This window comes from Dermacentor andersoni, chromosome 1, assembly GCF_023375885.2.
Source record: "Dermacentor andersoni chromosome 1, qqDerAnde1_hic_scaffold, whole genome shotgun sequence".
NCBI classification, from domain to species: Eukaryota; Metazoa; Arthropoda; class Arachnida; order Ixodida; family Ixodidae; genus Dermacentor; species Dermacentor andersoni.
In genome coordinates this window covers 228391298-228407648 of record NC_092814.1, presented here as the reverse complement: position 1 = coordinate 228407648, position 16351 = coordinate 228391298, and the positions used below count along the sequence as shown (strand labels likewise).

The following is a 16351-nucleotide window of genomic DNA, read 5'->3' as shown; positions in this document are numbered from 1 at the left end:
GTTCACAAAGTCCTCTTGAACACTTGTATACCAAGGTGTCTCTGTCATTCTTAAAATGTATTGTTTCCCGATTTTTAATTTGTCAACTGTTACGGCATTTGTCAACAGTGGTGGCCAGCTTGAATCAACTATTGACAGCAAGGTTGTGGCATCAGCTTCCTCTGAGGCAGAGGTCTCAACGCAGACTGAAAATATCATTCAGTGTAGTAGCAGCAGTGGCCCCAAGAGCTTGATGCTTATCAAGAAGCCATTAGTAGTCAGAAGAAAAATTCGGCGGGACTCTAGTGGCTCTGAAGATTCTTTCAACGTGTCACTTTCTGGTGAGTACTTTTTCTTTTTTATTCAGCGCATGTCTGTTTATGGTCTTTTATTTAGGGCCATTTTAATTTACCATTAAACATGCTCTCTAGCAGAACAGCTGGAATGCATAGTGCAGTAAACTATTGTGATAACCTAATGATGTAATTAATTAAACATTCAACTGATGCTTTCACTTTCCTGTAGGTTCTAAGACCACAAAGAGAAATTAGATGATTGTGAGCTACACAATGCACAATTTGGATTAGACACATAGCTTAACTATAGTTCGATCATTCCAAAATAGTGCCTGCATTGGAGGAAAAATAAAAAGAAAGTGCATGCAAATGTGACACAGCATGTGTTAAAATCAGCAGCTTCTTAATCATCTATGCTCGTGATGCTCAGTTTAATTGTAGCTGTGTGCATGCTTATGGTAAACCTTTAGATTGCAGGCATCTGCAGTCTTGAACATAAGTTACATATTAACCTAGAGGATACATTGGATAAAACATGGTGACTGGTGTTCATGCCTTCAGCATCTGTCGCATGGCATCTAAAATTCATGGAGGTGTATGCATAATGACATAGAATGAACTAGCATTTTATTTGCGTAAATGTTGCTTTCAGCCAGAATTTTATAACTGCTCAGTGAGAAAAAATAAAATTATACAATTGGCAGCAGAACGATTGCACTTGCACCTTGCATTCAGTGATGGAACTTCTGCACCAATTACGCCATTTTGATACAAAAGCAAATTCCTGCGTTGAACTGCACCAATTACAGAAAATTGTCCAAAATTGCGCCAGAATGGCTTCAGCACATGTGTCGCAGGAGCAGCAAGTGGATTCGTTCTCCGAAAAACAGTGCAGCGATTCACATTCCGCACACCGCATACGGCGCCTACCACAGTTTCTTGTAATTTTCACGCTTATAACACTGGACTTCTCGGCGCTTCCTGCAAGTAGCCAGCGTGCGTGCAGCCACTCCCGGCTGTCGACGCTGCTGTCAGAACGGCCAGGGCACCTGTATTTAGAGTGCACTAGAATACGATTGAGTGGGCCCAGCGGCACGGCGCTCCCTGTCTGAGGTGCAAAACAAAGAAAAGTGAGCTGGGGACACTGCGAGTCAACTAGATATTGCGGAGGCGCACGCTGCAGTGGGTTCAGTGGGCGGACTTCCCTGTCCCTAGGGCCAATATAACGTAAAACTATTCCAGTCTGTTGTTATGCCCAGTGGGCAAGGCCTAAGCCATTCTGACCTACCATGAAGGGCCAATGGCGGACTTGGAATAAAACAGGTTGGAATAATTTTACGTTATACCAGAAAGTAAAGCATTAGGTGCTTTGAAATCTCCCTGGTCTATTATGTAAAAATGGTTTTCAATAAATCACAGTTGTTCTTGGTCTGTTGGTGAAACTCTTTTCCAGACACTTCACCTACACTATCGAGACAGTAAAGAAAACTGTATTTATAAAAAAATTTCTTTGGCTACTTTTCGAAATTTCGGGTTTGCCTATTGCAGAATGCGCATTTTTTGTCATTTCTATCACTAAATAAAGATCTACAGGCACTATCACCAAAATTTACATGCACTAGACAGTCTCAGTATCAGGGCAATCCGCTTTAAAATTCAGCTGAAGACATTGCTTGAGACAGTTGGGTACAGTGCTCGTATTGGTTTATTCTGTTTTTTGTACTGGTTTCGAAGTGCGCTGCCATATTCCATATTCCACCAAAATTCAGATTGGACTGCTCCAAACTGCTTCAAAATAACATTTTGTCTTCTCTAAATTGCTCTGAAATGCAATTTTGTCTGCTACAAACTGCTCCATAACCCAATTTTATTTGCTCCAAAAATTGCTCCAAAATTACTTCCCTAATGACAGCCCACCCCTGTGCATTCAGAATTAACATTTTTTTATAAGAAAGCAAAACTCTAAAATCTGAGTCCACTCTAGCATTCTGTATAAAATTTCACCCCAGAAAACATCCTACAGATATGTCTCCCTCATCTAATAAAACAGTAGTTTTTGAAAACTTGGACATTGCTAAAGAAATGCAAAATGAGAATACTTTCAAAGATTCAGAATTGTGCTATATTTTTTGTGCACTTCTCATGGCCCCAAAACCTGCGTGAAACATATGTGGGGCCTTCTTGTATTCTGCATTCTTCTGTGAAAATAACGGAGTTTCTGCTTTCCTTTGGCCGCTTTTGCACACTTTGCTACATTTGCTCTTGTCATGGACGTGCACTCTTCTAAACTATTTTCCAAATGGCATGCTGTGTGCATGACACAAACAGTAACTAAATTCTCAAGCACTCTCTGAATCCCTTTTGGGCCAGCATTCATGACTGCCAGGGCTGTGGTCATTGGAAATGGCAGAGCTTGCCAATCAAATGTGCCCATCGTCAAGGGAGAAGATGCTGTGCCAATCTGTTGTGGTGGCCTGGAAAGCCTAGAACATTAGCCACTCTAGCATGCGGTCAGTCTCATCCTGCTTGATGTGCCCCTCGGCTTGATCAAACAATGCTGCTTTCCAAAGCTGTGGTGTGTTCTGAACTTCAGGAATGTATTACAGATGGAAATCTGCACACTAGAAATGGTGAAGGGACTATAGAGCACAACAAGCACCAAAAACGGAGGTCCAAAACAGTTTGAAGGCACGAAGCCCCATGTCCTAGGAAATCAAATGACAGTGTCTGTGTCAGTAGTGCCTTGAGTGTTGCTTCCTTTCCAGTTGCTGCCCAAAATTTTTCGCTTTTGGCTTTATTCATCAACCTTTGCCTAGGTCTTATCACTCCCTTGATGCCACTGCTTGAGCTTATAAAAAAAAAAAGAAAAAAAACCAACCTTTACACTGATCATAGTCATTTTAAGCTTAGCCTTTTCTTCGTGCCACAAATGCACTTCCAAAATAGTGGTCATGGCACATTTCTTTTATTCGAGGTACCCATCTGCCCATCTAAATATAGAAATTGTCACTTTGTCATCTCACCAATGTGACTTAAATTTTTCTGGCACCTTCTTGAATAGTTTGGAACCTCGAACTGCAAGAACCTCGAAACATGTTTTACGGCCAAAACTAGATTTTTTTTTTTTTCACCTTGTCCCCCCCTAAGGAAATAAACAGCTGAGAGTAGCACTTGTCACCCTGTCAATTTCTTTTCTTTTGCTGTGCGTGTGTGCATGTGTACAGGCATGGGTGCGTGCATGCCTTTCTGCTTCCTTACTGTGTCATCTAATGCATGTTATATAATATTTTCTTCAGTGACTTCTCATTGTCAATCTTAGTTGCACTTTTATCACAACTGCTCAGCATTAAAACAAAGGCAAACATTGGTCAATCTAAAGTGATGTATTAATGCTCCAAGGTGTGAGAAGCATCACTCTGGTCGAGAATAGAGCTTTTGTAAATAACAGTGAATAGTAGACTGAGGGTGTTACGAGTGAACTATATATTAAGGAGGCGTGTGCTGCAGAGGGTTCAGCAGGCTGGCACATCTGTCCCCAGGGCTGGTATAATGTAAAAGTGTTCCAATCTGTTTCTGTGCCCATATGGGCGAGGCCTGAGCCATTTTGACTTGTCACAAAGGGCTAATGGCAGATTTGGAATAAAAAATTGAGGAGCCATTCCACTCTGTGATGGTGGATGACCAGTAAAATTGTAGCTTATCACACAGGGTTAAACAAGGGTACATACATTTGTTTTCATCATTTGGTAATGGTAGTGATGATAGCTTTGGTTTGGCTACAACCTTAGGCAGATTCATGGCCATAGTTAAATTTACACACGACCGTTTTTTGAGTAGTTGAGTGACTTGGATTGGTGTGACACTTCAAAACAAACTCTTCTAGCACAAAGTGAGTGAACCATTTCTTGTCTGGTCTTGAAATGTCCACATAGAAGTCTCCAACGGTGATCACAGGGGTAGTGTCAATACAGCTAACCCACGCAATGTGCATGGTCTTGAACTTCTCGATAGCACACTTGGGTGTGCCTGGACATGTATACACAGTGATTATCACAATTCCGTTTTTCGATTGTACGGCACAGGCATCCCTGCAGTCAGTGGCATTGTCCTCTTGCGAGTCAAGAGTGTCTGGTTGTACGTACATTTTGTCCTTTGCATATATGGCCCTGCTCCTGCTCATGAGTTCATGTGCTGTTCAGATACGATTCCAGTATATCATCGAATTGAAACAATGCATCTCGATGTATATATTTCATTTATTATTATTATTTACTCTTACAGTGCAGCTCCTAGGCGACTCTTCCTGCATTGAGCGTTGGCGTGCCTCAGCGTCGTACCTTGTAACCAAGCGAATGAGCGCAGCGAAAGATGAAAGTGAACGCAGAGTGTAGCAGGAGATGAGAGTGTGGGGAGGAAAGTAGAGGAGGAGTGGAGGGGAAACGGCCTACACATGCGCTGAATTGCCGGCGACCACGGCATCCGCAGCCGTGTGGGCGATCTCATCGGCCCTTCCGAGGGGGGACAGGGTGGCGTGAAGTGGGGAGCGCTGTGCTCGTCCACAGCGTCAGCTGCTGAGGGCAGTCCGTGGTACCAGTGTGTGTGATGGGGATCACTGCTCCTGCAGGGGGTGATTGCGAATGGCTATGCGTGAGGCTCGATATGGCGCTCACTTGGGTGTTGCCGCTGCTGATACTGCTGGCACGATTTCCCCGCTATGAAGGGCCGCCTAGTCATTGGTGGAATGAAAGTGTGAGAAGACTAGTGCTCTGCAATACAGGCTGTGCAGAGACGATGGCTACAATATGGTGCTAGAGTAACATGCATCGTCTGTATGGAAACAAAGCATGCGTGATCAGAGGTCTGTCTGCGGCAGCTGCTGTGAATTGCACCCATGCGCTGCCTTTTGCTATCTCCCGATTAGTGAAGCAGTTGCACCACACTGTGCTCCATTTGCAATGTGGCGCATGGTACAGATTGTCTGTGCCAGCTACACTACTTGCGGCGTTCTCTTCCTAGTATAAACTGTGTACCTATATAACCATAATATAAGATATTCACACGTGAAATGAAAACACGCATAGAGCTGCACTCAAATTTTGCATTAGCGAGTATCATAATCGTCGGTGAATTATTATTATTATTATTATTATTATTATTATTATTAGTAGTAGTAGTAGTAGTAGTAGTAGTAGTAGTAGTAGTAGTAGTAGTAGTAGTAGTAGTAGTAGTAGTAGTCGTCATTAGTGGTATTAGGTGCATAATGCTTGAAGCCTGCTTCACCTCCGCTGCAGGTCGGCCCAATATTGCACTATGTGTTGTGCAATATTGCACAAACTCAAGAAATACATAGAATCCTCGTCATATACAGCTTCGCTGTAAAAACAGATTGAAATAGTTCTATGTTATACCAGCCCAGGGTCAATTGCGGCTTTTGGGTCTTCGGGGACATATGGTGACCCAGAAATTGTTACCACGTCGATTGGACCTCGTAATTGGAGAACATTTTTTGCTACCATCATGAGTATCGGCATAGGAATACATAGTTCGATTGCAGTGTCACCGATATTTTCGGCTTTGTTGGAAAGCATGCGCTGTGCTGCTGTTCGACCCAATCTTCAATATTCTTGTACACTATAGCTGCTAAGCGTGCTTCTACCGCCCCAAGTTGTGATTGGCTTGCGGCAAGGCAAAACTATTTCTTTTATGTAAAAATGGCTTTCAATAAACCACAGTATTTCATAACTCTGGTTTCTTTGTACAGTCTGTTGGTGAAGTGCATTTCCAGGTGCTTCACCTACACTGTCGAGACATTAAATAAAAGTGTATTTATAAAAAAAATTTTTTGGTTACTTTTCGAAATTTTAGACTCACTGTTGTGGCATGCATGCTTTTTTTCATTGCTGCCATTAATTAAAAATTTATAGGCAAAATTTGCATGCGCTAGACGGTTTTAGTATCAGGGTAATCTGCTTCAAAATTCGGCTTAAGACGTTGCTTAAGAGAGTTGCAGTACAGCGCTCGTGTTGGCTTATTCTGTGTTCAGTCCTGGTTTCGAAGTGCACTGCCATATTCCATTATTCCACCAAAATTAAGATTGGCCTGCTCCAAACTGCTTCAAAATGAAATTTCATCTGCTCTAAATTGCTTCGAAATGAAATTTACTTTGCTCCAAGCTGCTCTAAGCTGCTCCAAACTGCTCCAAAATGCAGTTTTACTTGCTCCAGAAATTGCTACAAAATGACTTTTGGCAGTCCCACTCCTGATTGAGTCAGTGTTCAACTTAGTCCCTTGAATCATATAAAAAGTAAAAACTAATGGGGAAAGCTTGCTTACGAAGAAGAGTTTTAACTAAGTATCAGTGAGTCATAATATAGACATGTGTACGCAAAATCTAAACATTTAAAAGCAAGACTAATTTTGTATCTGCATTTAGCAAGTAAACAGTAATTACTTTACAACTAACAGCCCTCACTTAACATAATAATTCACTCAGGAAATGTGCCTCCTTGGTGAAAGCATTGCTCACCGCCCAGAAATGTGAAGTCCACAAAACATGTTGATGTCAGTTATAGAACTGCTTGTTGTAAACTTTCCATGAGCAGCTTTCCTAAAGCAATGCTATACACATTTAGTTAAAGGATATGCAGTGCTAGAGTGTAGTATGTAAGAATCAGTGCAAGAAGTGATTTTGATGAAAATAAATAGAATTTGTGTACACAAAGGTGTATGTAGGCTGTGGCTCATGGGGATATCTTGTCTAGATTGTACCTCTACTTGTTTATTTGCTGAGCATTACTGCCTTTGTGATAGTTTTTGTAGTGATCATAGGGGGTATATTTAACTCGCCAAACAAGCCCTTCATTTTACTTTAAGTCAGCTCCGTTTATAGTAAGGATCTTGATTGTCTTGGTTCCATAAAGGGCATGAGTAGTATAAGAACCTGGACAGGATGGGTTGATCAACCATAGGCTTGCTTCACCATTTCCCCACACTTAACACATTACCTGCATTTTGGTAGGACCGGACTGTGAATGCAGCATCCAGGCATATAACAAGTGCCACAAAAGATTGATTTGAACTGAAAAATGTAATTTTCCTTTTCACGTTTCATTTCAGTGACAATAAAGTGGTTTGGTTCAAACATAGTCCATGCAAAACTGCTTCCCTTTCCCTCCTATCATTTTTTTTTCTTTCAGTTTGAGATTTAGTTTCAGTTTGACCCCATGGCCACATGAGCTTCCTTGATTGCTGCAGTTTTTACATGCCCTTGCTAGTTTGAGTGTGGATATTTTTTTTTTTTTTTTACTTGTTCCATAAAGCGTAGTTTAATCAAAATTCCACAGCACTGATTTCATGAGTCCACAGCCACTGTTTCTTTTAAAGAATGGTTTGCTGGGTGAGCTGGTATTCTATTCTTTAAGAATGTTTCTTTTGTTCACCTAACCAAAGATCAAGTGGAAGAGGCCGCCTGTATAGGCACGGTATGTGTTGCTATGCGTTCTGGTTTTTCAGAAACCGCCTCGGACCAGAGTGACATTGAGTGCCGAATTATAGCACTAAGTCAGGAACTCAAGAGGCGGCAGTTAGAGGCAGAGCAGCTCAAGCGGGAACAAAGACGTCGGCGCACTGAAGTGCTTCGTGAACGGGAGGAATCTCTCAAGAAGCACATAGAGGTGGGTCTTGTGGCTGCACACTTAGAGGACGTCATGCCTGTCACTCTGAAAGAGGCTTTAATTTGCGTCTACCTGTCGAAAGAACAAATCAAAACTTTTGTAGCAGGCCATATGTTTCATTTATTAGTTTAGGCAAAGTTTAAGAATTGGCTGTAGTAAGTATTGATGACAACTTAGTTGATGTATTGAATGCTTATTTAAGAGACAAGGTTTAATGAAAACTAGTTCAGGTCCTGCATTCTCACAGAAAGCAAAAATTATGTGAACAGAGAAATTAAACAGAAACCTTTTTGACCCAAATTTGTGCCCTAACTTAAAGGTACACTATGTATGCTTCAATTCAAACTTGTATATTCAGAATTCTGAAGAGAAGAAACAGGCTTTAAAGCTTAAATGTTTAGCTGGTCACTTTGCAGGCAGTGCACTTTCTGGTCACAAAAACTTTACCAAACAATTGCTGCAGTAATGCCTACTGCATTTTATTAATTTTTATTGAAGGAAACAGCGGCATGAAACATAACATAATAGTGACCTTTGATGGCTGTTCAGTGAAAATGTGACCTAGCACTGGTGAGCAGTAGAAATTATGCATCAATATGTCAATTTGTACATTATGAAGCGGTTTTTGAAATACCACTTATTTGCTAAGTCCTGTTTGATAGGAAACAAGTGTATTTTTGTTCATTGCTGTGAGTAGTTTCGTTTGACTGTCAAAGTGCCCATGGTGACACAATCTCTGTGGTCTCAGCACACCTGTCATTAATCTGCTTCACTGTGACTTTTATTTGGTGGCTGAATGTATTTTTTATCCTGTTCCAGCCCCCCCCCCCCTTTATTTTGTGTGTTTGTGTGACTCGTACTTAGTTTGTTGTGGCTTTTTTCCAGCTGTATGATAAACTGATTCAACAAGCAAAGGAGGAGCTAGAGAAGGAGCTTGACATTGCTCAGCATGAGAAAGCACCATTTGTAAAGCCACAGATCAAGAAGCCTCGTGCTGCTGAGCAGCGCAAGCACCGGCTTGTGCAGTTGAGCTCTTCCGAAAGTCTGACACAGCCAGCCTCGGCAAGTAGTTCCTTTTTCCTTTGAAAGCACATTACCCTTACTGCAAGAACCACAATAGTTAATTTAATGGTTTGTTGTGCTTGAGGTGCATTGACGTCATAAAGACTCCTGGCCCTCAGCTTAGAAGGAGCCCTCTACTGCTTATTCAAAAATTTTGTTATATACTGATGGCTCCTGTGCATTCTTCAGTAAATGTTCTATAAAAGTTTTTAGAAAAGCAGTAATAGTGGAGTTATTGAAACACTTAAGTATTGCAGGACATATGCCATCGTGTCCACTACAGTAAATGCACTCAGCCTTGCGCTCTCGCCCACATGCTCTTACCATATGTTGCTGCACTTGCCAGCTACAGAGATGCCTGCCCACGTAAACACATTTTTGTGAGGGTGCCGCACGTCTTTATGTTATTGTTTTCTATGTGGTGATATCGCCTTCCACTTATGACTGCTTCGTGTAATCGACGTGGTCAACATCCTTGTTTGTGGTTGCCATAGGAGGTCGTGTTTAGTGTGAGGGTGCTGATAAGTATTTATCCTTGACATGAAAAATTTTACCTATAAAGCTGCAACTGTGACACTATTTTGCATATTCTACCAGAAAATCAATGCACTTGCAACATCATTCCTACAGCGTATTAAGCCCTTGCAAATAAAGTTATTCCATCTACTGGTGTAACCACTCATGAGTACACTCACTCACATTCATTTCAAAGACATGGGTGTGAACGTGAGTGAGTGCTGGTGAGTGTGAGCGGACGGGAGTGTGAACATTAGTGAGTGCCTGCGAGTGTGAATAGGCATGAGTGCAAACATGAATGAGTGCCAGTGAGTGTGAGTAGGCATGAGTGTCAACGTGAGTGAGTGCCTTTGAGGGAATGTGAGTAAGTGCCGGTGAGTGTGAGTGGATGTGAGTATGAACACGAGTGAGAACCTGAAAGTTTGAACGTGGGTGAGTGACAGTGAGGGGGAACGTGAGTGGGTTCCAGTGAGTGTGAGCAGACGTATGAACCTGTGCGTGTGAGTGGACTTACGAACACGAGTGAGTACCTACATATAAATGTCATTATATAGACGTGAACATGAACGTGAGTGACCGTCATTGAGTGTGAGTAGACACAATTGTGAACGTGAATGAGCACCTGATGGTTTAAGTAGACTTGGATATGAACAAGGAAGGAAGAATATGAGGAAGCAGAATTTTTTACCTGCTCATTTCCAGAGCTCATATTGAGGCGTTGAAGGCAAAATGCAAAAAACAGTGCACATCCCACAAGGCAGTTTCGTTCTTCATAAGGCGACAGCGCCCTTGACATTTTTAAATGAAAGCGACCTCACGTTGGATTTGGGAGAGGTTTAGAGACTGTGAAGTGGATTCATCTATCCTGGGATCATCTTTTGCACTGTTTGTGAGGCCCTTCTTGCCTAGCCTGTATGGACTGCAGGGAGGCTTGTTTGTGAACAATGGTCCTAACCCAAACTAGGGGGAGCCAAGGGGTGGCTTTTGCGCTTTCCCACATAGCTACGAATATTTAATCGAGCAGACGCCGTATGAAGTGGGGCCTCTCTCGTCCCTGCTCCGCACTTGTATGTTGTCAAATGCTAGCGCACATGACATACGTGCCTATCGTACGTACGTGTATATACAGTTAAACCTCGATGTAATGAAGCTGGTAAAATTTGCAATTTGCTTCGTTATATTGAAATTTCATTCTATTGAAATTTGACTTTTTATGCAAGAAGCACTGTAGCCAATCAATTTTTCTTACATGGAAAGGGGCCACAGAATTTTCGGAATTATTGGGCAAATGAAAAAACAGATTTGAATGACAAAGCAATTCATTTTGATAAATTTGGGAGTCGGCGACGAATGATACGGTTTTGTGCCATGTACATCGATGATATCTTCTCGGCGCTACGAATTAAGCGAAGCCAGCCACACCTTCACACGCACTCCGCCCCGCGGCTGATAGCGTCGTCCCAGTGTGGGCGACGCTATCATGAAAAGCGCCGGCAATGGCCAGCAAATGCTTCCTCTGCCCTTTGCTCCAGTGGGTCACCGTAACTCGAGATTATGCAACTTCCAATACTGAACTTACAGTAAGATGGCTTACATGATGTCATGCTGCCTCGGCACACCCACTTTTTGCACACACGGCGGATTACCTCTAAAGCAAGGTGTGGGGCTATGTATGCGCCCAGCTGCGTTTACAGCCACGCACAGCCATGGCCGGCCGAGATGCGCGCCAACTTACTCCCCATTTCAGCCCACCCCCTCGCATGCGCTTGATCACGTTACAGTGAGCTTGCTCCCCTCCCCCTCTTTCCCTTTGCTCGCATGAGAAGATGTCATTCGTACAGCCACCATCTTTCTTGCCTCACCCTCGTACACTTTCACTCACACCTAAAGCACACAGTGCGCAGGGCGCAATAGGATCTTATCGCACTTGTACTTTATATGGAACATGATACGGCTCCACTTTAGAGGTGCTCTTGTGGCGCAGCAGCCTGCGATTTGAGAGATGCGTTTGCAAGCAGCCGTGTGTGATTCAAATATTTTGCCATCTGTGTCCTTGTGGGTTTACATTTATTGTCTCCGCATTACTTTGCGTTGGCAGTGAAATTTCGTTATATTGAAATGCATACAAACACACTTCGTTATATTGAGCTTCTAAATACATGGCGTTCTATGGACAAGAGGTTAGGAAAAGTTAAATGCTTCGTTATATCGAGAATTTCGTTATATATAAGTTCATTATATCAAGCTTTAACTGTAAGCTGTTTTCACACGCCTTACCATTTCCCGCGTGACTGTATAGCTATCTCATGAGAGTGCATGGTCTCTGCAATGCATGTAAATGTCACTAGACATTTCCTTTGTAGCCTAAAGCAGCAGGATGAATGTTAAATTTAGTAACTGTTATATACAGTTGCTCTCTTAACAATTGTGTATTCATTCTTTGTGACTGTCAGTGTCATTAGTGTAGTCTGTACAATACACACTGTCTAGGCCGAATGCTGCTGACATTACACAGCGTTTAAGCATGTACAGGTAATTCCATGTGCAACGTACCAGACCTCAAAAGTGACCATTGCCATTCTTTTGGAAAATATTGGGCTAGTTGGTGATCGTACGAATGAGATTTCAGCAAAGTATTTTTCGAAAAAAAATTTTTCTTGACGTAAGCGCTTTTTAAAGTTTCCGCAAGGAAGCAAAAGTTGGTTGGAGGTAAATTTTTTCAAAGAAAGTACGAAACTAGGTACAACAACAAATCTTACTTAAGAATATTCTACTGGTGTGATTCTTTCATGTTACGTCATAGGTAAACACATTGATGAATTCTCTGCATTTAATTGGCTCAGTAAAGGAGCAAGAAATTGTGCATTTTCAGAATTTTCTTGCATAAACATTGTTAACATTTCAGCTATTTTCCCATTGGTATAGTTTATGTTAAAATAATGTTTGACTGTGGAATCCAGTACTCTTCAAGAATGTTGCTTCTGAATTTGGCAAAAAGTCACTTTTTTACAATGTTTAGGTTTGAAGTTAGCATTGAGGCCCTCCAGATAAAATTATGTGAGATAATGCATTATACACACCAACCTTTCAGCTTGGGATGTAGTAATCTTAATTTGAGTAAGTTTTGTTTGGAGCAAGAAAGAAGTGTTTGAAGTCCACAACAATGGTGGGTACTCCCGAACTTTGTCTTTACTATAGAACATGTATGCACCGCCGGCTATTCTTCTGGCAGGCATATGGACTGTGGCTATTTGCCAAGCAAACACGTGCTGTGGCACTTGACATCAGTGTACATACATTGTAAACGGCATGTGTTCATCAGTTCACCACTTCTAATTTTGGGGGCTCGGGGCAGTCAGGTAGGTGAACACAGCATAGACGTGTGTTTTTTGCAGTGGCAGATAAAAGCTTAGCCTCATTCTGACCTACGCAGAGGCAGAACAATCACATGGTCATCCATTCTCTATTGCTTTATGCCAGAACGAAATTGTTGCTTGACCAGGCCCACGGACAGTTACAGCTTCTATTTTGCAGTCTAAGCCTGTAAACTAGAAATTTCTTCGCTATTTGTCACCCCCGCCATGGTTGGCATGTAGTGTGGATGGTTCAGGTTCTTGTATAACACGTAACCTGCTGATCTGTAGTACTTACAAAAGGATGACTCAGTGCCGTGTACATCTGATGTCCGATAACTGTTCAGTCTTAGATGACCTCAAAGCAGTCATGGTTTACTTTCATTGCAGAAATGTATTATTGCCAAACATAGGTGCAAGGGCATCAACATTTAAACAGCAAAGAGATACTTTACTGCCATTTACGGCATACAAAAAAGCATGCACCCATATTTTATGCACGAAGAGTTATAGAAAGCATGGCAATAATTCAATTGTGGCTGACACATGTATTGCGGTGAAGACACAGTTCAGGAGTGCCTACTGATGAGATTGGTTGTGGACATCAGAAATGTTTTTCTCAGCTCAAACGAAATTTACTCATTAAAATTTCTAGGTCATTAGCTGAAAGGTTGGTGCATATAACGAGTTATCTGACATATTTTGATCTGTAGGGCCTTAATGCTTAATATAGGTCAGAACACGGTTAAAAAGTGACTTTTTGCCGAATTCAGAAGTAATTTTTGGGGAAAGTACTTGATTTCATAGTTGAGCATTATGTTTAGCAGAAACTATATAAAGAGCAAAACATAGGAAGAAGTAAATGTGGCTGAAACGTTAACAATGTTTGTGAAAAAAATTTCAGAAAAAGCACAATCTCTTGCTTCTTTACTAAGCCAGTTAAATGTGCAAAGTTCATAAATGTATTCATCTATGACGTCTCATGAAAGAACCACGCCAGTAGAATACTGCAAAATAACATTTGTCATTGTACCTAGTTTCACACTTGATTAAAAAAATTTACCTCGAGCTAACTTCTGCTTCCTTGCAGGAACTTCACAAAGCACTTACGTAACCAAAAGTACTTTTTATAGCACAGCTCTTAATGGCCTATTCCTGGGACGAGCGGATGTGGCATAACCAAGCTAACAAGCACAACAGCAAAAGATGAAAGAGCGAACCTAGAGCAACAGATGAAAGACGCGAGCCACGGACGGGGACCAATGAGAGCGACCCCTCCAGTGACGTGCTCGCAGAAAACTGGTTTCACATGGACCCGCCCGACTGCTCGATGCATACTTGTATCTGGTCTCAGCTGGACTGCATGTTTTGTACCATCATCTGCAAGCGTCAGCTCGTGCTTGCACTTGTTTGGTTTCCTTGGTTTGGTCTCATTCACGCTTGTTTTGATTGTCATGGTTTGCGATTGTTTTGTAATCTGATTGTATGCGCGATGCAAATTGTGTAGTACTTCTAGAAAGCCAAGCAGCACCAGCAATTACAGCGGAACCTTTGACGAATCATTTGTAAAAGCCAACGCGCTTGACTTACAGGTCAGATTTTCAACGATTGCTGACTCTGCTACATGTCTCTCTCAAATTTTTTGTCAATATATCGCGAAATGAAAACACACATAGAGCTGTACTCGATTTCGCATTGGAGTATCGTAATCATTGGGGATTTTTTTTTTTCTTTTCAACAAACATACTTTGGTGAAACCCAATTCATACAATCACCAACTAGCCCAATCTTCAATCTTCTACGAGAATTAGTGATTGTCACTTTTGGGGTCTGGGATGTTCCCAAAGTGAATGCAGAAGCCACAGCATTGCATTGTAACGTTCGAGAGCCGGAGCACGCAATGATCACACCACTCAGCAAACCAAGCGAAGCTAACGTGCATGAAAAGATAATGTGAAAGACATGAAAATACATAAATCTGTAAGTGAAAAAAACATACAGTAGAACCTCGTTGATACGTTCCCGCTACGTATGTTTTTCCGGCGCCAATGTTCGCAATCGAGAACACAAAAAGTGACCCATTAGAGCTACACTCACTCTTTACCGGTTCGTATGTTCCAAGAAAACACGATTTTTCGGCACCAGCGTTCAGAACGTTGCCAAGTGTGATCATGTGATACATTTTCTGGCTGCTAGATCCCATGTAAACAAGAGAATGTACGAGGTGTGCGAAATCTAGAACAGTATATAGCTGCCCGGCGCGCACTCAATTTCTCATTATGGTACCAGCGAATCTTCCCCGGGGTCATCGCAAGTGGCATTCGCAGCTATCACCTCCAATTCCATTACGATAAGCATCTTTGCCTGTCTGTTTTGTGCCGTGTGGTGCCATAGGAAGTGTAGCGTACACTTTTAATAGGCGATAACCGAAACGCGCCGCCAGTCCCTGCTGCAGACTGTGATCGTATACATTTTCCAGCCTCTAGATCCCATGTGAACAAGAAAAGGCGCAAGGCGTGCGCAATTGAGAACAGTATTGGCGTTGAGGACATAGCGGGGCGCCGTCTGCCGGAATCTCTCTATGACGTAGAAAACGTCATCACGTGATACCGATTGCGAAGTGTTCGTCTCCAGTGGCTCAGCCCGTTCAGCCACCATTGTTATTCTGTTGCAAGTGTTGAATGTGTCTGTCTTAGCTGCAAAACAACCTGGCGTGCAGGCTAACAGAGGTATTTAGTGAGCAAACGGACGGCATCATCCACTCTCGTTGGAGCGTGGGCACGCGGCGCCGTGGACGACAAACGTGAAGAGGCTACTCATGTATATGGGAGCTGTTATGAAATTTACCAAGTAATCTATAACCCGAAGCAAGCGTGACTGTGCGCACGGTGCGTGGCCGAGTAACAAGATCTCGATTTGCGTTGATTGCCGTGCATGATTCACGGCAACACTTCGCCCTAGTTTTGAGCGCGTAATTAAATTGGCGACACATATGATGCTTTGATATTGGTTATTAAGTTCACATGACCTTTAATAAAGGTAACCATACATACTCTTGGTGCAATAACAGTACTGTTTGCAGCATTCGTTGTGGCGAGTGCGGCGTGCCACTTTCTCCAGATTTATCGCGGGACGATGACTTATCACCAGTATATTTTAATAAGTGGAACTTCAACCGATTATATTTTTTGTGTCCGCAATCCATGCTTCCACTATTTGCGCTTCTCTGCACATTGTATTTTCCCTGATGTCATATCAAGTGAGCACACTGCAAACACAGTGTGCATCACTTGGTTGACTCTTAATTACGATCACCATATTTCATTTTCAGTGACTCTGCTGCTGGTCTCTAGCGTCAACCAATTCATTGACCAGCAGTTCAGCAGATCACAACTGCTAACAGAAGGAGAGGCAGTGTTCGAGGCTGACCGCGTTCGAATATGCAGCGTAAAGGAGCAGCATAAGGACAAAT

At 42.3% G+C, this 16351-nt stretch overlaps 1 protein-coding gene across 2 annotated transcripts in view; it reads left to right on the top strand.

Moving 5' to 3' along the window:
- Positions 1-16351, top strand: part of LOC126547967 (uncharacterized) — a 239429-nt gene that overhangs the window by 196872 nt on the left and 26206 nt on the right. For both annotated transcript variants that reach the window (XM_055063336.2, XM_055063337.2), the window contains exons 30-32: positions 109-320; positions 7788-7948; positions 8834-9010. In XM_055063336.2, the coding sequence (XP_054919311.1) occupies positions 109-320; positions 7788-7948; positions 8834-9010 (550 nt within the window). The remainder of the gene's footprint in view (positions 1-108; positions 321-7787; positions 7949-8833; positions 9011-16351) is intronic.